The 23,592-nt window shown below is 48.3% G+C and overlaps 13 protein-coding genes across 13 annotated transcripts; 7 read left to right on the forward strand and 6 right to left on the reverse strand.

Moving 5' to 3' along the window:
- Positions 1–2,087: 2,087 nt before the first annotated feature.
- Positions 2,088–3,625, forward strand: N7511_001060 (uncharacterized protein; the record flags this gene model as incomplete). The annotated part of the gene is made up of 4 exons (XM_057123485.1): positions 2,088–2,120; positions 2,157–2,338; positions 2,394–2,890; positions 2,964–3,625. The coding sequence occupies 4 exons, from the start codon at positions 2,088–2,090 to the stop codon at positions 3,623–3,625; spliced, it is 1,374 nt and encodes a 457-aa protein (XP_056989218.1).
- Positions 3,626–4,182: 557 nt separating this feature from the next.
- N7511_001061 (uncharacterized protein) lies at positions 4,183–6,102 on the forward strand (the record flags this gene model as incomplete). Its single annotated transcript, XM_057123486.1, has 5 exons — positions 4,183–5,133; positions 5,191–5,245; positions 5,314–5,497; positions 5,551–5,691; positions 5,763–6,102. 5 exons carry the CDS (start codon positions 4,183–4,185, stop codon positions 6,100–6,102), a joined length of 1,671 nt encoding a protein of 556 aa, XP_056989219.1.
- A 718-nt stretch (positions 6,103–6,820) lies between these two features.
- N7511_001062 (fungal specific transcription factor domain-containing protein) lies at positions 6,821–7,888 on the reverse strand (the record flags this gene model as incomplete). Its single annotated transcript, XM_057123487.1, has 1 exon — positions 6,821–7,888. The coding sequence occupies one exon, from the start codon at positions 7,886–7,888 to the stop codon at positions 6,821–6,823; it is 1,068 nt and encodes a 355-aa protein (XP_056989220.1).
- Positions 7,889–9,193: 1,305 nt separating this feature from the next.
- N7511_001063 (fungal specific transcription factor domain-containing protein) lies at positions 9,194–11,030 on the forward strand (the record flags this gene model as incomplete). Its single annotated transcript, XM_057123488.1, has 4 exons — positions 9,194–9,570; positions 9,634–9,818; positions 9,880–10,012; positions 10,064–11,030. The coding sequence occupies 4 exons, from the start codon at positions 9,194–9,196 to the stop codon at positions 11,028–11,030; spliced, it is 1,662 nt and encodes a 553-aa protein (XP_056989221.1).
- Positions 11,031–11,123: 93 nt separating this feature from the next.
- N7511_001064 (acyl-CoA dehydrogenase family protein) lies at positions 11,124–12,670 on the reverse strand (the record flags this gene model as incomplete). The annotated part of the gene is made up of 5 exons (XM_057123489.1): positions 11,124–11,578; positions 11,636–11,959; positions 12,028–12,205; positions 12,303–12,328; positions 12,382–12,670. 5 exons carry the CDS (start codon positions 12,668–12,670, stop codon positions 11,124–11,126), a joined length of 1,272 nt encoding a protein of 423 aa, XP_056989222.1.
- Positions 12,671–13,083: 413 nt separating this feature from the next.
- Positions 13,084–14,204, forward strand: N7511_001065 (SDR family NAD(P)-dependent oxidoreductase; the record flags this gene model as incomplete). The annotated part of the gene is made up of 5 exons (XM_057123490.1): positions 13,084–13,151; positions 13,206–13,246; positions 13,305–13,529; positions 13,601–13,862; positions 13,931–14,204. 5 exons carry the CDS (start codon positions 13,084–13,086, stop codon positions 14,202–14,204), a joined length of 870 nt encoding a protein of 289 aa, XP_056989223.1.
- Positions 14,205–14,276: 72 nt separating this feature from the next.
- N7511_001066 (copper acquisition factor BIM1-like domain-containing protein) lies at positions 14,277–15,180 on the reverse strand (the record flags this gene model as incomplete). Its single annotated transcript, XM_057123491.1, has 2 exons — positions 14,277–14,806; positions 14,868–15,180. The coding sequence occupies 2 exons, from the start codon at positions 15,178–15,180 to the stop codon at positions 14,277–14,279; spliced, it is 843 nt and encodes a 280-aa protein (XP_056989224.1).
- A 1,149-nt stretch (positions 15,181–16,329) lies between these two features.
- On the forward strand, positions 16,330–16,999 carry N7511_001067 (uncharacterized protein; the record flags this gene model as incomplete). Its single annotated transcript, XM_057123492.1, has 3 exons — positions 16,330–16,474; positions 16,533–16,825; positions 16,880–16,999. The coding sequence occupies 3 exons, from the start codon at positions 16,330–16,332 to the stop codon at positions 16,997–16,999; spliced, it is 558 nt and encodes a 185-aa protein (XP_056989225.1).
- A 163-nt stretch (positions 17,000–17,162) lies between these two features.
- N7511_001068 (VOC family protein) lies at positions 17,163–17,670 on the reverse strand (the record flags this gene model as incomplete). Its single annotated transcript, XM_057123493.1, has 3 exons — positions 17,163–17,258; positions 17,315–17,477; positions 17,528–17,670. 3 exons carry the CDS (start codon positions 17,668–17,670, stop codon positions 17,163–17,165), a joined length of 402 nt encoding a protein of 133 aa, XP_056989226.1.
- A 482-nt stretch (positions 17,671–18,152) lies between these two features.
- Positions 18,153–18,896, forward strand: N7511_001069 (uncharacterized protein; the record flags this gene model as incomplete). The annotated part of the gene is made up of 2 exons (XM_057123494.1): positions 18,153–18,794; positions 18,846–18,896. The coding sequence occupies 2 exons, from the start codon at positions 18,153–18,155 to the stop codon at positions 18,894–18,896; spliced, it is 693 nt and encodes a 230-aa protein (XP_056989227.1).
- Positions 18,897–19,203: 307 nt separating this feature from the next.
- On the reverse strand, positions 19,204–19,993 carry N7511_001070 (nucleotide triphosphate diphosphatase NUDT15; the record flags this gene model as incomplete). The annotated part of the gene is made up of 3 exons (XM_057123495.1): positions 19,204–19,338; positions 19,554–19,753; positions 19,903–19,993. 3 exons carry the CDS (start codon positions 19,991–19,993, stop codon positions 19,204–19,206), a joined length of 426 nt encoding a protein of 141 aa, XP_056989228.1.
- Positions 19,994–20,709: 716 nt separating this feature from the next.
- On the forward strand, positions 20,710–21,105 carry N7511_001071 (uncharacterized protein; the record flags this gene model as incomplete). The annotated part of the gene is made up of 1 exon (XM_057123496.1): positions 20,710–21,105. One exon carries the CDS (start codon positions 20,710–20,712, stop codon positions 21,103–21,105), a length of 396 nt encoding a protein of 131 aa, XP_056989229.1.
- Positions 21,106–22,431: 1,326 nt separating this feature from the next.
- N7511_001072 (inositol-pentakisphosphate 2-kinase) lies at positions 22,432–23,569 on the reverse strand (the record flags this gene model as incomplete). Its single annotated transcript, XM_057123497.1, has 2 exons — positions 22,432–22,638; positions 22,724–23,569. 2 exons carry the CDS (start codon positions 23,567–23,569, stop codon positions 22,432–22,434), a joined length of 1,053 nt encoding a protein of 350 aa, XP_056989230.1.
- Between the last annotated feature and the right edge of the window lie 23 nt (positions 23,570–23,592).

Raw genomic sequence — 23,592 nt, forward strand, 5'->3', positions numbered from 1 at the left:
CTTATATGAATTGTGTTTTTTTCTTTTGTCCTTTCTTTCTTGGGTTTTCCTGTTTCGGATATATGCAGAGGTGGACAATTGGGGAGTATTAGAATAGCATGTCAGACGGGGATATTCCGTGATTTATAGATTGTCCCAGGGGGGATTCGAGCCGAGAACGGCTTTACGGAGGTTCGGATATATGCTTAATAATCGACTGTCATTGGTGATTGCTTGTCAGCGAGTTCTGGCTTCCGCGAGCTTAGCCCCATGAGGCAGTTGGTCTGTTTATGGGAAATGGTCGGTGGCATTTGTAGTCTGATTACATGGGGCTATAGTGGCTGGGTTCTGCTTATTTGTAGTCTGGGATAGGGTCATAGGAATGGTGATTTAGACGAGAGAAAGTGTAATTGATTAAGGGTATCCAATAGCTAGTAGTAGTGGTGCGAATAGAACCAGTCATTTCATGCGAGAAATCAAGTTGCCGACTCTTCTCCATCGGCAAGGTCGGCTAACACCTTCAAAGCTGCCCTGAAGGAGCTTCATATTGTCGAACGACTCGAGCGATCGCAGACCCGGGAATTTCACATAACGTTAATGGTCCTGCCGAAATCGCGTATGAAATAGGTAGTTCGTCGTACTGACGGTAATTAACTAAACACTTGAATCAAATTAGCCATTGGTCGTAAAAGATTGACAGCAATAACCAGAGATATTTTGGCAGACTCAGAGACCCGTCTTGAAACATGTAAGGAATCAAATATCACCATGAATGGTAAGAAACGATTGATCATCATCATCGCAATGCCAGAAACACAAGAGAAGAAGAAGAACTGTGGCATACCTGAAACAGCCGCGAGTGGGGCGCCATGGCGGCAACCATCACGGAAAAAGGCATCTAGGTTGAGCCTCAAAATGATAGACCTTTGAATTTCTGTAACTTGGGAGATAAGTGGTCAATTGGATATTCGGGTTAAAAAAGATTTTCATTCTTCATTTTCTTTTTTTTTTTTCACATTCATTTTTTCAGTGAAGAGAATTCCAGGAAGATTCTATCCTGTTCTGTCCAAGTGCACACCCATTACGAGAGGTCGCGATTTGCGCGGCTTGCAAATGGGTTGCAGGGATAAGGGCAGGGGGACAAGGATTCCTCGCGCAGACTTTTTTTTCAATTTATACGGGTCTCTTTACGCGAGAGGGCGGTGGCCCTACCCCTGTTTTCATTGTTTTCAGTTGATGTCGTCATTGAAGTTGAGAGGTGACTGTCGATTGTCGCCTATAGAATCAGGCACACATCGCCTGCGTTCCTGGATCTAGAATGAAGCACTATCATTGGTTGGTTGCATCTGTTGGACTACTGTACTGTACATGTAGTCTTTCCACTGAACATGTAGTGAGTGTTTTGATAGCTTGAAACTTAGAGGTGCAAGTCAATCACTATCACCAAATCAGAATTTGCGGCAGGCAAAGATGAACTTGCAAAATAGGTATTGTGGAAGCTTTGACCGATAAGTAAAGGGCTAGGCATTCCTCCCTCGTAGTTCCTACCACAAGTTCTCAGTAGACATAGCCTTGTGGTTCTCAAAAACCCTATTTGTACTCAGACCTCCGACTTGCAACAGCAATGGTCGGCGCCACAATTACTCCGGCAATGGTCGGAATTGACCATCTTTCGGAATTATCAGACTAGCAAGTCACCTTGCTATTAAGCCAAGAGACAGAATCCGGAGATGCGGGGTAATAAAAGCGTTTGAACTGCAATTAACAGATCCAGTAAAACTTAACTTAGTTGCTGGATAAAAGAAACTTGGTCCCCAGTCCCACGAATACAAACTATGCATTGCCGTCAGGAAATTTCAGGTATTCGATCACTGCTCTTTCGACCATGAATATTCCAATGGCAGAGGACAACGTCTTTTCTAGCATCTTTCGAGGCCAGAACCATGTGAATTCGTACAGTATCCTAGTCATTACCTTCATCACGCTCAGCTCAGCGGCCTATGGCTACACAGCAGCGAATATCGCCACAACCCTAACCCAACCATCTTTCCAAAACGACATGGGGCTGTTGACCAACCCAAATGCCAGCGCCATAACAGGAACAATAAATGGCAAGTGATCCTTCAACGAAGAAAAGGGTGGTATGAGTGTATGTCAGCAGTTAACATGACCTCGAGACAGGGCTATACCAAGCCGGAGCCGTTGTGGGAGCCTTCTTAGCAGGATGGATGAACGACAGATTCGGCCGCAAGCTAACCGCAGCATGGGGAAATGCAATCATTCTTGTATCCGGCGCTCTACTGACAGCATCAGTCAATCCCGCCATGTTCATTTGCTTCCGATTCTTCAATGGGCTAGGGTACGAGACCGAAAGTCCGAGATATTATTTCCCAGGACTAATCAGCTGAGTGCAGTTCATTTCTCATTCAGAACAGCGTTCCTATTTGGATTGCCGAGCTCGCACCGCCCAGAATCCGTGGAGCCATTGCTGATGCGCACGCGCTTCTCATGCTATTTGGATATTGCATTGCAAGCGTTGTCGGGCTGGGGTTCTATTTCGTCTCTGGCAAGAACCAATGGCGAGGAATTGTGGGTATACAGATGGTACTTCCGACGATTATCCTGTGTGGGATCTACTGGATGCCCGAGTCCCCTCGGTATCTTATTTCGCGTGATCGATCCGAAGAAGCGTGGGGAATTGTCAAGCGATTACATGCTGTGGAAAATGATACTAGCGCCCACGAATCGGCTGCTAGAGAGTTCTATCAAATGAGAAAGCAGATTGTGCTGGATCGTCGCTTTCGGACTTCATATTGGGGTATCTTGACAACACCTTCGCTGCGAAAGCGAGCTCTCATGACGATCTTCTTGGAGTTTAGTATTTACAGTTGTGGAGTGCTGGTCATATTAAGTGAGTGAACTGAATGCATCCCCCGTGTGAGGCCCCAGCACGTCTAATGCTCTGTCCGCATTGCGATATTTAGATTATGGATCAGTGGTATGGTCAAGTCTTGGATTCGACACAGTCCAGGTTCTCGGCTTCCAGGTCGGGTTCCAATCCATTGGACTCGTTACCAATGCGTTTTCGATGTTATGGGTTGATCGCATGCCCCGGCATTGGTTCATTTCGTTTGGGCTCGGAGGCTGTGCCATCCTAATGGCGATTGAAGCCGCACTGCAGAGATTCTATCTCGGGAGTACGAACCGCAGTGGACTGATCGCCAGCTCTGTGATCATTCTTCTGTTCCAGGCTGTCTTTTGTGCATTCTTGGATGGGCCGACGTATTTCTACATCACTGAGATCTGGCCCAGTTATGCCCGCCCTCAGGGCTTTGCTCTTGCTATGTGTACCTTTGCCCTGACTAACTTGATGTGGCTGGAAGCGGCGCCGTACGCCTTTGAGGAAATGGGTTGGAAGTTTTATTTGTTTTTTGTGGTTATCCCGGCTATTGCGGCTGTTGTTGTGTTTTTCACCTATCATGATACTAGACAGAAGCCGTTGGAGGAGATTGCTGCCATGTTTGGTGATGTGAATCAAGTGGTGGTGTATCAACGGGAATTGGATGGAGAAGGGGTTGATATGCAGGAGATGGATTTTAAGCCTCGCAAAGAGGAGACTGCTCAATTTCAGGAAGTTGAGAATTAATCAGCTAGGTAGTATGAGCTTCCTTCTGGGCATGTCTTTATATCAGATGTCTACGGCATAGCTTGACTTAACGTACAGACTATTAAGTTATATTCATCCAAACCACTACGCTGTACTTGTTCCATAGATACTTATCATTCTATCTAGACATTATGGGTAGAGATTCATCCACTGTAACATCTTAGGGGAGTCGAACAGCAATTGGTGAAAGTCTCCTTGCAAGGTGACGAAGAGTCAACTGGCTAACTGTATTCACTATTAGACCTTCAAAGGTTTCCTCACAACTTTTAGCTGTCTTTCGTTCTTCGTTATTCTTTTTACTTTTTCTTTCCCTTTTCTTGTCGAAAAAAGCGCGGGTTTCTGCAAGTTCAATTCCGCGGAACAAGAATTCCCGGAATTTGACATAGTTCGTAACCAACCCATGCTATCCCAGTCCCTCCGTTCAATTCTTCCGAAATCAGGACGAAGCTCTCTATTCCGAAGAACGAAGCTGCTGCGAGTCTACATACTTTATGACAGTGCTTTTCGCATCCTGGCTCGAACTGTGCATCGAAAACATGTCTCATATCTTCCACTCAACAACCAGGGTACGCATCCCAACCGATCTCAGTGTGACGGAAGCAACGCTGCTAGACCACTCAATACTCATCCCTCCGACAAAAGTCATATTCGAGGATGCCATCACCGGGAGAACAATGTCTCATGGCAAATTTGTTGCCCAGGTCAAGAATGCAGCAACCTGGCTGCAACAACATGTCAAACTACAGCCTGGGCAGACTGTAAGTATCATATCATCTAGCTGTATCGATTATATCATCGCCGTACACTCCGTATGGTGGGCTGGCGGTATCGTGTCTTTGATAAACGATGCTCTATCACCAACCGAGATCGCATACGGCATCAAGCTTGTCAAACCACACTATATTCTTGTCGGCAGCTCAGCATCTACAAAGCTTTCCCAAGGCCTCGAGCTGAGCGGAACAGCGAGCTCAACCATCCAAGTCATTCCCTTGAAAGAATTGCATTCGGAATTGTCCAGTTGGCTGAAAATGAAAGAGATCCAAGGAAATTTTCAACAAATCGAAGCCTGCTCCTTTGCAAATGGCGACAATCGACAAGTTCCAGCTGCAATCATTCTGTCCAGTGGAACAACAGGCCATCCCAAGGCCGTTGTTCTCTCTCACCATAATCTCATCGCAGTAAACTACCAGCTCAGAGCGGACAATCCTGACAACTGGAATAGTGAAATGCGCGAGGTCTTCTTTCCACCTCTATCCCACGTCTATGCACTATACGTAGCTATCACTGGAGCACCTTGGCTAGGCTACTATGTCTGTCTGATGCCACGCTTTGATTTGGAAACATTTTGTCGTCTTCTGTCCGAGCGACAGGCGACCTTGGCCAGACTGGTTCCTCCTGTTGCCAAACTCCTCGCTGAAAGCCCAGTGACCCGCCGGTATAAGTACCCAGCTTTGAAGTATTTTACCTGCTCTGCTGCACCTTTGAGTGTGAGATTCATCCTATTCTTATCTTTCTTTGGCGTTGAAGAACTGATAAACATGCAGGAGAAATCTGCGGCCGAACTGAGAATGGTATTTCCAAACGTGAAGCTGTGTCAGAGTAAGTTATCAACCCCCACCACCTCAATCTACACAACTGTATTGCAACGAGTATTAATGCGAGTCTAGCGTACGGATGTACTGAAGCATCCGGTGCATGCGTGCAATCCGGTACACGCGATACAGACATGCCACTGAACGCAACTGGAAAACTCATCGCCAACGCGCAAGTCAGATTTATTGATTCCGCCGGTAGCGATGTAGGCCAGGGGGAAGAGGGCGAGATCACATTGCGTGGCCCGCATATCATGATGTGAGCGACTTTCGACGCTGAAGAGATTGACTCTGACCATATCCATCTACTAGGGGCTACCTGGGTGATTTGAAAGCCACCAGACAGCATATGCTCGATGGCGGCTGGTATAAGACGGGGGACATAGGGTATATGGATACACAAGGCTTTCTCTTCGTCAGCGGTCGTATAAAAGACATTATCAAGTCTAACGGGTATGACAAGAGAGAATCATCCCTCGTCAGATTCTACATAAAGAGCGTGTCTAACGTGTTTTTCTGAATAGGTTTCAGGTTTCGCCCTTGGAGCTCGAGGAGATCCTCGCCCGCCACCCGCTTGTCAAGGAGGCGGCTGTGCATGGCGTCTGGAGCGAGCAAGCTGCAACTGATCTCCTACGTGCTTACGTTGTACCAGAGGGACCACTGGCAGAGATTGGACATGAGGCTGGAGAGGTCGCGCGATCTATAGTCGACTTTGTGGCTGGTCAGGTTGCTGGCTATAAAAGTCTGAAGGGAGGGGTCGTTTTCGTCGATTTTTTGCCTAAGAGCCCGACTGGGAAGCTGTTGAGACGGCTTCTCAAAGATATGGAGAGTAATGGTTCTGCTTGTTTGCAGGCAAAACTATAGTGTCTATTGATTACAGGATCGATATTATTATCCGCGGAATGGAAGATTAGTTTGCATCAGTTCCCGAAGCTATAAAAGCCTGATCCACGTATATTTGTACTATTTCCCTCGCTTCTCCCTACAAGCTAGGAATTGTAGTTGTGAAATTGTCCAAACTCTCGTAGCTTTGTTGCAGACAATCGAAAAGGCCATTGGCATGAGCACTCTGCTCGATCGGAATCGAAGAAGCATCTTGCTTTCCAGTCTGACCCAAGTCCCGTGCTTGTGTGCCTTCAAACCCATCTAAATGATTATTCCCACTACTCCGTGACAGAGTCGAAGAAGAATGTCGAACTGCATGCTGTAGAACCAACCCGTCACCCTGGCAGAAAAACGCCGTATCAAGTGTCTGAACTGCATTTCGCGCAGACACACAGCACCTCGACAAATCAACCAGGATCTGGTACGCCGACACCACAGCGGTAGAAGCAGCTTCTGTCTTGCTTGTATCGACCGACTTGCTGATACTGTGGACCAGGTATAAGATGCAATGAACGAGAGTTGAGCTGATGGGATATGCGATTGGCAAGAGAGCTTCCTGTCTTTTGCCTAGGTGGGCTATTGCTTCGATAGTCTGCGTTGAAATATCGAGTCCGTTGCAGCCCGAGCCGTTCTTATCTAGGCACTTGCAGTTTGAAGTAGGATTCCTTCGAAGAAATAGTCGGAGCATATTGATCCGCTACCCACCAGTCTCAAGGTCAGTGAATCGGTGATACAACATAAATTCAAGAATTCGTCTTACCATCAAAACAAGAAGCTGTCGTTGAATTTCATTCTCTACATCTAGCCCCGGGCTCGATGTATTTCTCCAGACAAGTGTAGACGGCAGCCGTTGTTGAAAGATGTTAATTTGGCTATCCAAGACTGCAGCTATTTGCCATTGACATTCCGGCTCCAACTGATTGGAAATTAATTCGTTCCAAATGCGAGCCCAAAGGCGACCCAAGTAAGCTAGAGCCTCCAAGTACGTGGAGTCTCGATCACGAGACCGCTCTAACGTCGTGGCTTGCTCGTCGAACTCGCTTTGGCAATTGATATATGGGGCCCGAGAGAATCTTTCAAAGTGATCGTCCCGCGTCGCCCTTGGTGCATCGATTTCCTCGTCCCTAATAAGGTAGGGTGTCCCGGCAAGACACGCAATATCACGATCAAGTATGTAGATTGTCCACCATAGATTTCGGTCGTGGTCGTCACTTTCTTTTCTGGGGACTGGGGATTGCTGGTGAAGTTGGAGAGCCATTGCCATTTGAACTGTCACGGCGCTAGACTGCATAGCAAGATCAAGAAAGTCCATGAAGAGAAGGTATATGGTGGTCAGAGTATGGCATCGAAGGATTTCTAGGCTCGGAGGCAAAAGCTCAAACGTCTGTAGTAAGCTGCGTGCATGATCTCTAAAATTCGAAGCTTGGGAGTTGATGTTGGAAGACAAGGCGTTGTTCTCATTCACTTCGGCAATAGCGAGGATGATGCACAGCAGTGCAATGGTTGGAGCGGCGGCGTAGTCAATATCGATTTTCGGACCAGAGGAGGGATATTGCAAGCTCTCAAGAGCTTTATGTATACGGGACAAGGTATTTTCACGGTCGAGGGCGGGAAACAGTCTCGACATGTTCTCAAAGTAGACATGCAGTGAGTTTTGGATTTTTGCGAAAGCGGGCAGTTCAATGGAGTATCTCGTGTCAGAATTATACGGTTCTTGTTCTAGCTGAGGTTGTGGATCCTTTCTAGCTTTGAAAATCGCGCGCATTTCTGAGATTTGGGATCGCAAGGAGATACGATTCGGGTCATGTTCAAAAGACATGTACAGATTTGGCGCAACGCTTGGTAGTCCGGTCAATGGCTTTGCATGCACTGGTTGAGTGAACAACAAGCCAGGCTCTTGTATATCATCATTGTTCTCTAGAACATTTGGCCTGCTCGATGTAAGTTTTTGGGTTAAAATCGGGCTGGCTGTGAGGGGTTGGAACTAGTTACGGTAACGGCATATCTCCGAATGGTTTCTGGCCAGGATTATCATCTCGTCTCTCTGGTCTCATCGTCGTGTTTACTGATATCTGTCGCTGTAGATCCGAATGAGACTTTCTCGAGCGCTTCTTCCCCGTTTTGTACGTGCACAATACGTGTCGATCTTGACAACCAAGACAGGGGTCCTGGCCGGAACACTGCAAATTGAATCAGCATTAGAGATTATTATTATAGAAGTTGCCTGTACTTTGCTTTTACGACGCTGGCACGCCACACTGCAGATTTTCGTTAGACTATCATTCTTGAACACCTTCAACAGAGACGGGTGGTTGGAAATTACCATGCGCGAGAAATGTACTTATCCCTCCGGGGTCGCTTCGGGACACTAGGCTCTCCAGGGGAACTCATGGCGCTGTAGAACAGCTCAGCAAAAGCAAGGATATAATTGCACAAATAGATGAAGCCTGAATGGCCGTAGGGCTGGGGGTATATTGGTTATAGGCTGTCGGAATTAGGGCGTCCCCATATCACGAACCACACGACAAGCGATATTTTCCCTCGCATAAAGCCGAAAATTTACAGCTAATAGATGCCTGCGTATAGTGAAACTTCGGATGTGCGATACCCCCCATGACTTCACTATTCCGAGGGATCATCCTCCCCCGCTTTACCCCATAGCCGGCAAAACGACTCGGTACATCTCTCCGCTGAATGTCCTATCAGAGTTGCCCTAACTCGATGACTCGAAAGCGAAGCATTCTCATTGTTCTCGCCGAAGATGTCAAGTTCCATAAACAGACGGAGAACCACAGATGTTCGACATGGTTCCGGGAGTCACTCAAGCGATGGTGTTAACAAGAATCGCAGCTATATACATGGCTCTCGAGATGGTCTGGGGCCTAACTCCAGGTTAAGAGATCTCTGTGAGCGCTTACAGACAGTTCGAAGTTCTTCCTCGGGCCAGTCCGAATCTTTGCGCCAGCCAGCAATCATCTCGGAAACAAGCACATACACAACTAATGAGCCTCGGGCTCCAGCACCATCGGATAACGAAGTCGTTCTGAATCTTCAAATTCTGGAAAAAGAAATGGGACTGCGGCCAGCAGGCCCAGCCACAAAGCCATCTCAGTCCAGTTCTGGTTGCACTCGCACCCAAGGAACTCCAACGAATGAGCCCGAGGGAGCGTTGAAAGAAACGAGCAGTTCTCCACTCACGGTGGACGCTGGGGGTCAGTTGCGGTACTTTGGCTACTCTTCATACATGAGAATGATGTCTGTTATTCCTCGGGCCAAGTCATCTCCGACACAACCAGCCAAAAGTTCGTCAGGCGACAGATCTAGCAATATAGTGGAAGCAGAAGGTCTGGCCGATAATCCGCAGAATCAAAGACACCTAATCGATTTGTTTTTTGAATACCAGAATGGTGCTATACCAATTCTGGACGAAGAGGCCTTCCGACTTGGGTACGCCACCGGGGAACGGTCGGATTATTTCTCTCGATTGCTTCTATACTCGCTTCTTCTTAGGTCCTTGAATTTCGATGGCAAGCAGCCCTACCGAGAGACTCTAGCAATCATTTACACCCGCCGAGCGAAAGCTGAGCTACTATTTGAATTGGAGAATCCCAATATTGCGACGATTCCGGGATTGTGTTTATTTGGCTACTATCTGGCGGGGTTAGGAAGTGACAGAGCATGCTGGCTGTACCCAGGTTCGTGATTTGAATGTCAGCGAATTTCAAAGAGAAATCAGGTTCACTAATCATGCTGTAGGCATAGCGTATCGCCTGGTGTTTGACTTCGGTTTACACGAAGACTGCAACAATTTGGTAGCCGCTGGGCTTCTCACTGGAATTGATCAAAGAGTCCGACAAATTACACTCTATGGATGTTACGTTCTTGACAAGTAAGTTTATTCTCTTTTCGCATGTTCCTAGGGATACTAACGGCATTGAAGATTATATAGCTCGTATCAAGGCCGACCGACCGCCATTCATTTGGATGATCTACATGTGCCGCAGTTCTCTGCGCATACCATGGGCACAAGTTATCAACTTATGGCTGCATGGGTCGAATTAGCATCTATACTTAACGATGTTCTCTCCATGATCAACGGTTCCTTGGCGAGAATATACCAAGACACCTCCGTGAGCAAGTTATCCAAAGCGAGCCAAAAACTGCTCGTTTGGTTCAACAAACTTCCTCCAAAGCTGCAGTGGAATGCAGATCATCCAATATCACCAGGAGTCTGTGCTCTCCATGTCCAATTTCTATCCACCACAATCCTGCTCAACCGCCCATTCGCAGCCTACATATTCAACCGGGACACCAAATCGGCCTCTAGGCGTTGCTTGGAAGGGCAGACGCCAAAATCTTCACAGCAACTCTGTACTACGAATGCAATCCGGATATCAAAGTTACTCTTGGCCTATAAGCAATATCACGGCGCTTCAAAGATATTCTCTACCATCAATCCAGCCTGTCTCTCCGCTAGCGTGGCTTTGATTTCAGATATTACGAGTGCAGGACCTGGTGAGGCGAAGATAGAAGAAAGGAAATGGCTCGGCGCCATTTTGGAGACCTTGCAGGATATTATAAAGTGGTATCCGATTGCGGAACGAAGCCTGGACACGTTAGCCGCGGTTATGAATACTTGTGGGCTGTCAAGCATCCTCAAACAACTTGCCAAAAACTCCGGGGATGCTCAAGTAGAGCCCCTGTCGGACAATGGTATAACAGAGGTAGCAGGGACCAACTGGAATTTCGATGCGGATTTGTCCTTTGGCCTCGGATCTCTGTTCGATCCGTTATACGACGTCCATAACCTTGGTCTCCCGGGTATCTATGCGCAACCTTTGCAGATGATGGATTTCGGAGGCTGGGATCTTCAAGATTCAATAAATAATGCACAGTTCAATTCTTGATCAGTGAAACCAAACATGAATGAATTCTGACTTCTGCGATATTTCAAGTCCCCAAACATGTTACAAGACATGCTATTACTTTGACAAGTAGGCCTACAGCTTCGCCAGCTTCTTTTGCTGCTTCGCAATCATATCCATCAGGATCTCTTCACTCCCTCCAGAGACAACTAACACGCGAACATCTCGGCTGATCTGTTCCACTCTGCCACCAAGTCCGCCCCTGGAGTACCCCAATCCACCAAAGACCTGCTGTGCTTCCCGGGAGATACTCTCGAGGTTCTGCGCAGCCTGGAATTTGAGCAGCGCAGTCCACGGCGAGAAAGCAAGAGGCGCGGTACGCGTCGACCGATGAACAATGTCTTCCATCAAGCAGTGAACAGGCTCGATAAGCCCAGCCATCTTGCTGAACTTAAGCCGAACGGCCTGGTTCTCGAACAATTTCTTCCCAAAGGTCTCTCGTCTCAAGGCATGTCGATAGCTGTCCTCCAAAGCAACACGGCCTAGACGTAGGGCGGTAATTCCAACCCACAAGCGCTCGTGAGTGAAAGCTATTTCCCAAAATAGTCAGTAACTTGTGACTCATCCTGGGGTGTCAAGCAACATACTTGACATGATTATCTCAAACCCTTGGTTCTCCTTCCCAAGAATGTTCTCAGTAGGAACCATGACATCCTGCAGATCAATAAACGTCGAGCCACTACTACTAACACCCGAGTTATACATCTTCTTCCCCTGAATACCCGGCATCTTCATATCAAGAAGAAAAACCGTCAAGCCCTTCGCGCCGGGGGGACCAGTCCTCGCCGCACAAAGAGCATGTGTAGCCAGCTGGCCCTGCGTGATCCATTTCTTCTCTCCATTGATGATCCAATGCTTCCCATCTTTGCTTTTTTCAGCCGTTGTAGTGAGACCAGCCACATCAGAGCCAGCTACAATTATCAAATATGAAAGTCAGTCTCTGCACACTCGATCCTCATCCCCATCCAATAGGACTCACCATCCGGCTCCGTTACCATAAGACAGTGCTTCTGCTGTCCTCGCAGAAGCGGTGCCAAGTACCGCTTCTTCTGATCGGGCGTACCATAAGAAGCGATAGGCGCACCTCCAGTCGTAGCACCGCCATTGATTCCCCAGACAACGCCCAGATATCCGCACCGTGCGATCTCATCGATGAGCTATAAAAAGAAGAGTCATAGTCAGTGCATTGCGTCAAACATACAATACAGCCTGAGCTTAGAGCTCAGAGCTCAATTCCAGCCTCAGCAAACTCACAATAGCATCGTGGAACTCATCCCATTCTGAATAATGTCAGTTGCGTTCCAAGCTACCAGCTATCTCCATTTCCACATACCGTCCGCCGAAATTCCCGCCGGCAGTGTCAATCCCGCAAGACAATCCTTTGGAAGAGGAAAGACCGCCGCAGCCAGAAAGCCAAGCTGAGCATGGCGTTGGAAAGCCTCCTCGGGGATATATCCCTGTGCTTCCCATTCTCCTGCATTGGGTGTGATCTCGCTGTCAACGTACTCTCGAATGAAGCGTTGGAGTTTTCGGTGAGAGTCTTTGTAGTATGGGTGCGCGGTGTCCTTGTGCCAGGATGGGTCGGCGAAGGGGACATTCGAAGTCAGTGCGGAAGATGTCATATTGAAGAAAGATGTGATTAAGGTCAGAATTGTTTAGTGATAATACTGAGAATAGTCAGAATAGTTGCTTTTCATTCGTTTTCTTGGAGGATAGTTGTATTTAAATTGGATTGAATACACTGGCGAGATCCGAATATTCACTGTACTGTATGTTTGTTTCTGTGTTGGCGAATATTGAGGAACAATCACTAATTCCGATTTCCATATTTAGCGTTAGAAGCATAAGAGATATACCAGACTGGTAGTTCCGTGGCCAATTCCGACGCAGTCGTGGTACAATTCCGCGGAATTTCGGTGTATGCGTCGCAAGAGCGGAAAATATGATGTAGAAAAGGTTTCACTGAGTGCTATGAAAAACGAATCGTTTTAATTTCTACTGAATATACCGAAAGAAATAATTCGATTTCTACAGAATGGCTCACCGACTGCACCAAATCTCCAAACAGTTGAACAGCGATGCTGAGCCACGCGACCCGTCCAGGTAAGCGCTCATGCGGTCTTAAGGAATCAACAACATTCGTATTCAACTATTTAGGATCGATGGCCAAGTCGCCCTGATTACAGGCGGAGCACAAGGTCTGTCATGCCATGATCCCAAACCGCTCTACGTCCATGCCAGACTGATATTCCACAGGAATCGGACGGGCAGCAGCAACCCTTCTCGCATCGAAAGGAGCCAAGATAGTTCTAGCAGATGTAGACGAGGTAAAAGCCAATCAAGCCGTGGATGAACTCCGACTCGCCGGGTACGAGGCTATCTGTGTAGTTGGAGACGCCGTCGACGAAGCGTTCCCGGCAATAGCAGTCGGCGCAGCATTGAACGCCTTTGGAAAGGTCAACTGTCTTATCAACAATGCTGGTATGTCAGACACACCTCGGCTGCACCTGCCAGCCAGTTCAAAGAATATTCATAACAGCCCATCAACCTAGGCTTCTGCTACGACAGCGCCATCCACAAGATGAGCGATGAAAAGTGGGACATCATCATGAAAATCCACAATTACGTCCCCTTCCGGATGATCCGCGCGTTGTCGGCACATTGGATGGATCCTCGGAATGAGGACATGCCCAAGAGTGTCATCAATGTGTCCTCGACGTCCGGGCTGCACGGTCAAATGGGGCAGATCAACTACGCGACAGCCAAGTCGGGGGTTGTGGGACTGACCAAGACTGTCGCAGCAGAGTGGGCTAGGTAATCAGATCAGATCAGATGGCATCGAGCACGATGTCGGACTTGTTTCACCGGCTAACATGGAGCAGATATAATGTTCGCTGTAACGCTGTTGCATACGGGTGGATGGATACGCGATTGACGAAACCGCCCACGGAGGACGAAAAGGTTCTTATTGCCGGGCAGAATATCGTTACTGGGATCCCTGCGAATGCGCGCAAGTTCAGGGATACATCGGATATACCGCTCGGACGGCCTGGGACTGTGGACGACGCGGCCAATGTGATGCTGTTTTTGGCTTGTCCGATGTCGTCGTATGTCACGGCGACTTGTATTGAGTGTACTGGGGGGAGGTATATGTGAAAGAATAGACAGATAAATCAAGAACTGTGATGGAGAGATATTGCGATATGTAATATATGTAGCTGCTCGCGTTCAGACCTCATTCGATCCCTTCGGCGCTGTCTTGCCGGGCTGGTTGGCCCAATCGCTCATCCGAACAGCAACGACTTTGTCCCGTTGTACCTTTCTCTGATATCTGGTCCAGAGAACGAATATCGCAACGGTGGCTAGAACCACTCCGGCAATGCAGCCGACGACTATACCTGCAATCTGGCCGCCGGACAGGCCTCCACTTTTACTTGGAGAAGATTTTGAGGAACTAGTTGATGTAGCGGAGCTACTACTCGATGTGGAACCAGTAGTGGTAGGTTCCGAGACATTGAAGCAGAGAACATTCGTGGTGAATGAGGCGAGGGGGACGTAGGTTATGTCAGCGCAGGCGTAGAAGGTACTGTTAGTCTCCGTGTTGAATGTTGAGAGGTAGGAGAGTTGGAGTGTTGCGAGTGCGCCAGAGGTGATGTTTGAGGGTGGGTTTGGGATGGAGTAGCATTCGTGGCCTGGGTCCAGGTCTGGGAAGTTGGTTGAGGATACGATAGTAGTGAAGTCGCTGTTTGAGGTTGGATCTGATTGTGGGTGTCAGTATGAATTGTGCTTTTATTCATTTGATGGAAATATGAAGCTCACTGCTGTTGTAGGAGATTGCTAGATTGACATTGTATGATTCATCTTGGAGAACCAGAGATACTTCGCCATTTGCTGGTTTCGTTAGTATGCTATGTTGAACAAAGATTATATAGGGCAACCAACTCAACGGAAAATCTGTCCGGTTTGTCACTCCAGCGGAGGAACCACAGGGTGCAGTGTTGTCTTGCGCTGCTCCCCATGCCCGATCTGGAGGCCAGAGAAATGCTGCTGGGCCCATGTCTGTGGCCTCGGCTGCATTCACATGAGGGACATAGAGGGTAGCAAGAGCCAGAAGTACCGTGTAAGGCTGCATATTTTCTGCTTTCGAGGAAGTATATAAACAGTGAGCTAAAACCTGATCTTGATTCCGGGTGGTAGTGACATATATACTCACTTATCCTACATGTATTTCTCGGATATCTCGCGTGCCCGACGAGACAGGCCATCTCGGCATCATCTACCGCATCCATAAGCAACACCTCTGTCTACATGTGGAGTCAAGCCAGGATCCAGCGTATCTCGGACACAGCTAACCCAAAGCATGCATCGCTTGCAAAGATTATACCAATAGATGAGTCAAGTCCCAGCAGTTGCATGTGAGTGGACTGCCTTGGCATAGTAATCACTCCATTGTTCAATAAAAAGTGAGCAACCGAGCTGCCAACGAACAGAACGATGTTAGCGCCACATGAAAGTGGAGCAAATTATGGTTACTGTTGGTCATAGCAGCAATCTGACTAGCTTGAGTCGGACTTGATTTCGTCGATGTAACTCTCTGTAGGGATTTAAGGCTCAGGCCGGAAGAGCAAACGCCGGGGTGATGAGATTAGATTGATAAGATTAATTCCGGGTGATTGGACCCTCTTTTGGTTTCTTCTCTTGGCTTTAATCTCGGTCTTTATTTTCCGCTATCTGGAGCTAATGGAGATGGTTCTGTCCGACCCGGACGAGATATCCTTTTTCGTTCAAGGTGTCTGTCACTTTTGATATCCATGTGTGGCGTGTGTGGCGTGTCGGTGCTGTGTTTCTTAGAATTATAGTCGTTTCCTCGCGAATTTTCTCTTTTTGGGCAGAGGTGTTCCAGCTTGTTTCAATTTTTCAATTGTCTGGAATTTTTTTCTCTGTCACTCTCAAATACTAAAGTAGAATTGTACTTTTTTTCTGACTTCCGTGCCGGCCGCAACGTGACATCCGCTTCCCAGAAGTAGTGAAGGAATTGGCCCACTCTTAGCTAACCAGCTAGCTTGGCATCCATTTATTTAATTTGAAGAGACTAGCTATACTGCAAGCCACAGGATGACCGGCTCCGGAGAAAAAGACATCGGAAGACTATCTCACCATTTCATTCATTCTCTTAACCAAAACTATAAAACGACTCTTTTGCCGCTACAAGCTACAATCCTTGATTTATATCTGACCTTTATCAGCCGTATACCACAAGATCAAGATCTGACTTTGCATAATGCATTTCTCACTCCCATTAACAGCCTCAGCGGCCATCTTCGTCTCTTCCACTCTCGCCCTCCAGCTTCCCTATCTATCGTTGCTCTCCAGGCGCGCAGATATAACTCCCGGGTCACCGTTATACAACTGCCATGAAGCATGCGGTAAGCTCCACCACACAGATCAGTAATCGTTATGCTAAAGGTTCCGCTTCGAATATAGGTGAAGTCATCCTCGTCTCTCAAACCACAGACTATTGCTCAAACTCAACCTACACGACTGATCTCAGCTCATGCTTGGATTGCGCTCTCACATACAATATCTGGCAATACTATGGAGATGATGTGAAGGCTGCGGCAAAGGCGTGTAGTGATGACGCTACTCCCAGTGCTTCGTCCTCTACTGCTGCTTCTACTGCCGCTGCTACTGCTGCTACTGCTACTGCTACTGGTTCCGTCACTAGCAGTAGCTCTTCTATTGTAGCTGAGACTACTTCTAGCACAGTCACTTCAACGGTATGTTGGTCTTTGGCTTTGAAATGAATCAGATGGCTAATCATGGATGAATAGAACACTGCAACGGGAACAGCAGCTTCGGCTGCCACGAGTGCAGGTGCTGCTTCCATGACGGAGCATAATGCCATTTTTGGCATTGCGATGGGAGTTTCTGTTTGGGCGCTTTCGCTGTGATATGCAATGTGAATTTGTCATAACCTCATTTTCGTTTGTGGGTTAGCCAACTGGCCAGTTGGCTCCAGCATCGCGAATCGTTATTGGCAATTAAGCATAGTTCGATACTCTGTTGTCCCATTAGAACTCCAGTCTTGTATATTTATTCAGCAGATAAGTCGACTTACTCAATCAGATTTCCATCAGGGTCTCTCACATACACACTCCGGATCTTTCCCACGGCCCCGGTTCTTTCTACAATTTTGGCGCCTTCCAGAACCTGTAGATATTAATTTCACATCCGGCAAAGTCTACATCATCAGCAGGGATGCATACCTCGATTCTTGCCTCGTTGAAGGCAGCAAGAACAGTTTCGATATTGTCGTCGGTCAAGAAGCACAAATCGGCGCTTCCGGGCATGACATCCTGGGCCTTGGGCTCGAATTCCTTGCCTGATTGGTGGAGGTTTATTTTCTGGCTTCCGAAGATAAGAGCGTGCCTTTCCTGGTCAACAAGGAAGATCAAAAATACGATAGAGAATTAATTTACCTTTGAACGGCTTCATTGAGGGGTGAAGTGAAGATTTCATGTCGCATGCCGAGGTAGGTGGTGTACCACGCCACAGTTTTGGGAATCGAGCGAACCGTGAGGACCAGGTGGTCCAAGGACTTTACTGCAAACCTGCTGGCCATTTTGAGATTGGACGAGTTGGTTGCCTAAAGGGAGGAGGATCACTGGTTGGAGGATCAAGCCATGACTCAGCTTATATCGGCGACTCGGTTTAGTACCCGAGGTTACTTGTAAGACTATAAACACTCACCACTCACCACTCTCCGTTCACCGTTCACCACTGTATATAAACTCCCCCTTTGCAATGAGGGGAAGTGGCTGACTTGCATTTCAGTCACACGAATGAGAATCCCGCCTGAAACCCACCAAAGCCACTTATCTACCCCGCTGACCAAGTAAAGAATAGCTTCAAGGAACAGGATATCTTGGCTGTGGCTCAGCAGTGAGATCATTGGACATTGGACGCGCTAAATGCCGCATCAGGACATCATGTCGGGCGAATAGCCCAAGCTATCAATGCTACTGTATATATCCCAGACCCCCCTCCCCTCCCCTTCTCACTAGTCGTTGAAAGCCATCCTGCGACTCAAAACCCCCCACCACCATGTCGTACTCCTCCTACACAGACGCCCGATTATTCCACACCTCCTCTTCTAAACCACGCAAATCGCTCCGCTCACCGCAACGCAACATAGCCTTTCGAAACCAATATATCGCCGAGACCAAAACGGCTCTGGTGCTCAAACCGTTTGGCAGCCCCCACTCCGCAGTCGCATATAAAATCACCGAGGATGACGGCACCCCGACATTCACGGTGAGCGGTCGCAAATACGGCGACCGCTCGTGTCGCGAGTTCCGCGATGCCTCGGGTCTCCCGTTATTCGAGCTGCATCGCAAATGGGGCTGGACGATATCGTGGTCGGTCAGTTTGCCCGGATGCGACACCGCGACGATAGCACGGGGCACGCCGCGGGTCGGCGGGTTTGGCAGCTCGGCTGGGAATCTCAGTCTGGATTTTGAGAATGCCGCGGCGTTTGAGTTGAAGTCGGTCGAGGAGAAGATGCTGACGTTGCGGGTTGAGCGGCATGGGAATGCGCTGGCGGCGTTCGATGTCGTGGATGGCGATCGGAAGGTTGCTGAGATTAAAGAGAGTATTCAGCATAATGAGAAATTGGCTTTGATTTCGAGGCAGGGCTGGCGGCCGGCGCTAGATGTGATCGTAATGCCTGGTGTGGATATCTCGTTGGTAAGTAGAGGGTCTGTTGCGGTCGATGTGTAGAGACTGACTCTCTCTTAGGTTGCGACTATTGCTGTTATTGTCTCCGACTGGGTGTTTGGGTCCAAGTGAGGTTGATTTTTCAAGCATTTCCAAGCGTTTCAAGCAAATGCCAAGCTGATTTCCTGTTCTTGTTTCTGGCTTGGCCGGTCCATGGTCTAGTCTACTTTCTACTGAGTTATTCAATATCATGTTTGCCTGTTCCTTGGGCATACCATTCTACTACATGGAAGTCAAGATCCTTTCCATGTGCAATTCTAGTTCTAGTTTATTCCTGCTGCGTCTCATGAGATACGAAGAAGACGTAGGTTATCCCCCTTTCGACCAGGGGAGACATCCGAACACTCATCAAGCCATCGCCAACCACCAATCACACCAATCAGACTCTAAAATCCGGACGCTGTGTAAACAATTCCGTAAGAGGCAGAAATAGCTCGCGTCCATCGCCCAAGCCAGCCTTCATCTCATCCCACGAAATCCATTCCCAGGCCTCACACTTTTCCGGCTCCATGATCTACAGTACAACAGCACGTCAGCCTCGTATTTCCTCCGTAGCGCAATGCAGCATCAGCAATATCAAGCCACAAGATACACACACAAAAAAGCAAAAGCCGGGACCTGCAGATGGTACAGTATATTGGAAAAAAAAAGGAAAAAAGGAAAAAGCAATAATGACCGCCCCAAGCACCACAAAACGCCATCCGCAGGTTCCTGTCAAATGAAACTCACCTTTGGTTCCTCATTCGCAGAAACACGGGCGCCCATGAAAATAGTCACATAATGTTTCTTTCCATCGACGATGGAATTAGCGGCTGTCAGGAATCGCACATCCGAAATCTTCTGTCCGGTCTCCTCGAGGACTTCCCGCTCGGCGCAGGTCTCGAAGGATTCTCCAAATTCGAGATGTCCGCCTGGTAGAGCCCATGTGCCTGCATTGACCAATGGGTATAATTAGTAGCGGCAAGGATAGCTTGTTTTGATCGTCGTGCAGGGCAGGGCAGGACAGGACAGGCATGAGACATGAGATATGAGGCAGAGGCGAGGCAGAGGCAGAGGCAAAGACTGGGATCAAACATACCAGCACCGAGACTTCCTTGTCGCTTGCCGATGACGAATTTGCCCTCGGGGTTCAGGATGAAGACCCCGACTCCGACTTGTACTTGATCCATGGCGGTAATGGAGGCAATGGAGGTGTGGAAGTTGGCTGTTGTCTCCACCTCGGAAATCGATGAGTCGCTCGATAAGATACGATCTGCACCCCTGACTACTTACTGTCTGGACTACGAACTACGAACTACAGACTGCACAACTGCACATACAGTATAGTATGCACTATGCTTGTGAATGATGCTGATTCTTACAGTAGATGTGAGAACTGGTTTGCATATTTGAATATTTACATCCATCAACTCGGGTCAATAGACACCTTACAGTATGCGACATGCACACAACCAAAACAGAAAATAAACATGCAAATCGTCACAAAAAGAAATCAACTCTGCAGTGCGTTCCGGGAGTTCCTAGCCGCTGTTCCCGACAGGAACCTGCATGAAACTATAAGGGTCTGGCTGCACGAGCTAGATACAGCACCGTACTTCCACACTCGACACAGCAGGTTTAAGGCAGCGATGATCTTTACCGGGAGTTCGGACTCTCATCCTGAGCTGCTCAATATTTGATTTCACTCGATGTGATCTGTAGCGACAGACTCCCCTTGCCCGTTACCTGCCAAGTATATTTATACCTCGTCCATGTCCCAGAGACATCCATCCATCCACCCGAACAATTGCACAATCCTCTCCAGCTTCCTCTCCAACTTCCTCCCAGCCATCCTCTTCTTCTTCTTAATCATAATTATAATAATCTTCACCTCCACCCACCCAAAATGAAGTTCACAATGATCACCCTTGCCCTCACAGCCCTAACCGGCTCAACTCTCGCCCAATTCGGCGGAGCCCTCTCGGAGCTCGCCCTGGCCCAAGAACTAGGACTGACCGGCCAGAGCGCCGAATCTCCCGCCTTCAAGGCCCCAGTCCTCGCCTCATCCACCCCAGTCTCGACCCCAACCGCCGCGCCCTCATTCCCGGCTTTCTACAACTCCGCCGCGGCGTCGTCCACGCCCATGCCTACTTTCCGCCGCGTCAAGCGCACCGTGCTTGCTTCTCACGCGGCTGCTTCCTCGGCGGCGGTGGCTTCTTCTGCTGTGGCTTCTTCGCCTGCGACTCCTACTCCTAGTTCCGGTGCTGGTGTCATGGCGAGATTGGAGAAGCTTTTGTACTAGGTGCTGGGTGTTTGGTATCAGGGGATGTTGTTTTTTGAGTGAGATTGTGTTGGTCTTGTGGATCGAGGAACGGGGAGGGGGAATGAAGATGGGGAATCCTGTATATTTCTGTTGGTTGTGCTTATGATTGTGGGTGGATTGACTGGAGGATGAATGATGCTGCGATGCTAGTTTTTGTTGGTATTTCTTTTCGGGTTTGATTTGTTTTGGATATACATACGCAGCATCAATATAGATTAATCGGCCTCCGTGCAATTTGTCTTTGTGATTGACATTTTGGTTCGTGGTAACGTTGAGTAGAGGACGCAGTGTAGTAGAGGGGTTCATATTGCATGCTTTTCATTTGATGGGCTGACAACTTCAGAGTGTGAAATTTGGTGATTTGTTCCCCCATGCTTGAATGAGATTTTGAGTGTATATTGCTATTCGTTTTAGACCCGTGCCATGTGGGATTTGGATCAGGAGTGTTTATCTTCAGTCTCGGTATATTCTCTCGGTATATGCAATCGCAATTCGTATTTCGGGGATATTATCTTCGCGTTTACGGCGGTATGCCACTATTCACGTGGATTTGCTCGACATATCAACACTTGGCCTATAGCTTAAGTTTAGATATAACACTTCAGTTAATGGATAATTCATTTCATGCTTTTTGTTGCATGCCTCATATGCAGTATTCCAATGATGTACATTTACTGTAGAGCATATCTGAATGATAGATAGGGTCGCAGTTCTCTACTACTTAATTATATAATACCAGACCTGATCCAGAGAACGCATGTTGAATGCTGATCTTGCGGAGATATATGTACAGGCTTCATTTGTCCATGACATCTAAGGGATCCCCTTCGATGATGAATGGCATGTCATGTTCACCCTTCGGGCGATATCTGGAGGGAAATGAGCCTGACAAGCCAGAACACAGTAGACCTGCCTCCTGGTCAGGTAGACAGATCGTTAAGATAAAATTGAAAGCAGGTTGAAGTGCGCAAGGTATGCCTAGCTTGAGTCGGGCACAAACAGGTCAAGAAAGCTCTAAAACGAAGGCTGAAAGCCAAGAAAGTGGCAGTGATTATCCAGTACCTAAGTAAAGGAGTGATGTATTAATACCTGCAATCATTAAGCTCACGCATAAACCAAAAAAAAAAAAACAGCCCGACATCCCAAGAACAAAATAGGAGGGGAAAAGAAGAAAGAATAAGAAAATGTAGGAATCACAACGCCACCAAATCAATAGTGAACGCTAATGTATTGTACAGTACAAACCGAACGAGTCACATGAAAATAATGCAACATATTAGACCCTGATTTACGCGCATAGACGTATCATGTTGAATAGGAGTGAGATGATCGCCGTGAACCAAACAAAGCGCACTCACTCGGATCTTGGGTACTATTGCATCCATGATACCAGCCCTGGTCAATCAACTGGGTCTCCAAGGATCGCCAATATCCGGCCTTGCCCCCGGCCCCAGTCTTGAGATCGAGGTCACCGAGGCGGATTTCCACCGGTCGATTTTCATCCTGGGGAATCTAAAGGGGTATTGGTATCAGTCTCACAGGCCGGTAGATAAGTTCCAACACTCCATGGGCCATGGGAGCAGGGCGCAGTACTCACTTTGATGAACATCGTACAATCCCGTAATGTCATAGCAAGCGACATGTCCCTCGATTTCGCTCCGGGCCCTTGCAGCCCAACATCACCTTCGATCTTCTGCAACGACTGCAGCGTTCGCAACGTCGAATTGGAATACAAAATCCGCGCCAGCCGCGATCGGTCCTTACAACCCTTGATCAACGCCGTCGCTCGCAACACATTATCAAACTTCTCCGACACCAGATCCAGCGGACAAAACGACCGCTGCTCTTTCTGCCCGAGAAGCAGGGACTCTGAATTCTTCATTTCGCGCAGCGCACAAGTCCGACATCTATGCGCTGCCGCCGGCGCAGAGGGCGACTGATTTAACCACTTCGGCTTGAATTCCGCCAAGGTCGCGCCCAGGTCCCCACCAGTCGTCATATCAGTAATGAGCAAGCCAAACGGCTCACTGAGACACAGATAGCCGCCGTGGCGCTTCTTCGGTCGCGAGCCGGCTACTTCTTCTGCGCGGAGCTGCTCATTACAGCGGGCGAGGAGCCCGTCCGGGAGCTGGACGAGGGTTTGGTCGACCAGTTCCTCTGGGGCGAAGAGCGGGCGGATGATGGTATCGAAATTGCGAACGATCTCGGTGTACGAGATATCTGCGGCGGTTGCTTTGCGCAGACGGAGTAGTTTTCCTTGGAGGCGCGCTGGGAGGCTGCTGGGTTGGTCTGGTCGGTCACTGGCCGCGGTTAAGGGCCCTTTCGGGTCTTTTGGCCGCGTGGTTCCCGCTGTGGCGAAGCGGTAGATCACATTTGCTCCTCCCTCGGCGAGGTAGATGAGCTGAACTCCCCGTGGGAGTTCGAGGATACTGGGCTTGGTCATCCGTTTAAGCGGTGGCTGTTGCA

The sequence above is a fragment of the Penicillium nucicola genome, assembly GCF_028828085.1.
Source record: "Penicillium nucicola strain IBT 29836 chromosome Unknown utg000001l, whole genome shotgun sequence".
Lineage (NCBI taxonomy): Eukaryota > Fungi > Ascomycota > Eurotiomycetes > Eurotiales > Aspergillaceae > Penicillium > Penicillium nucicola.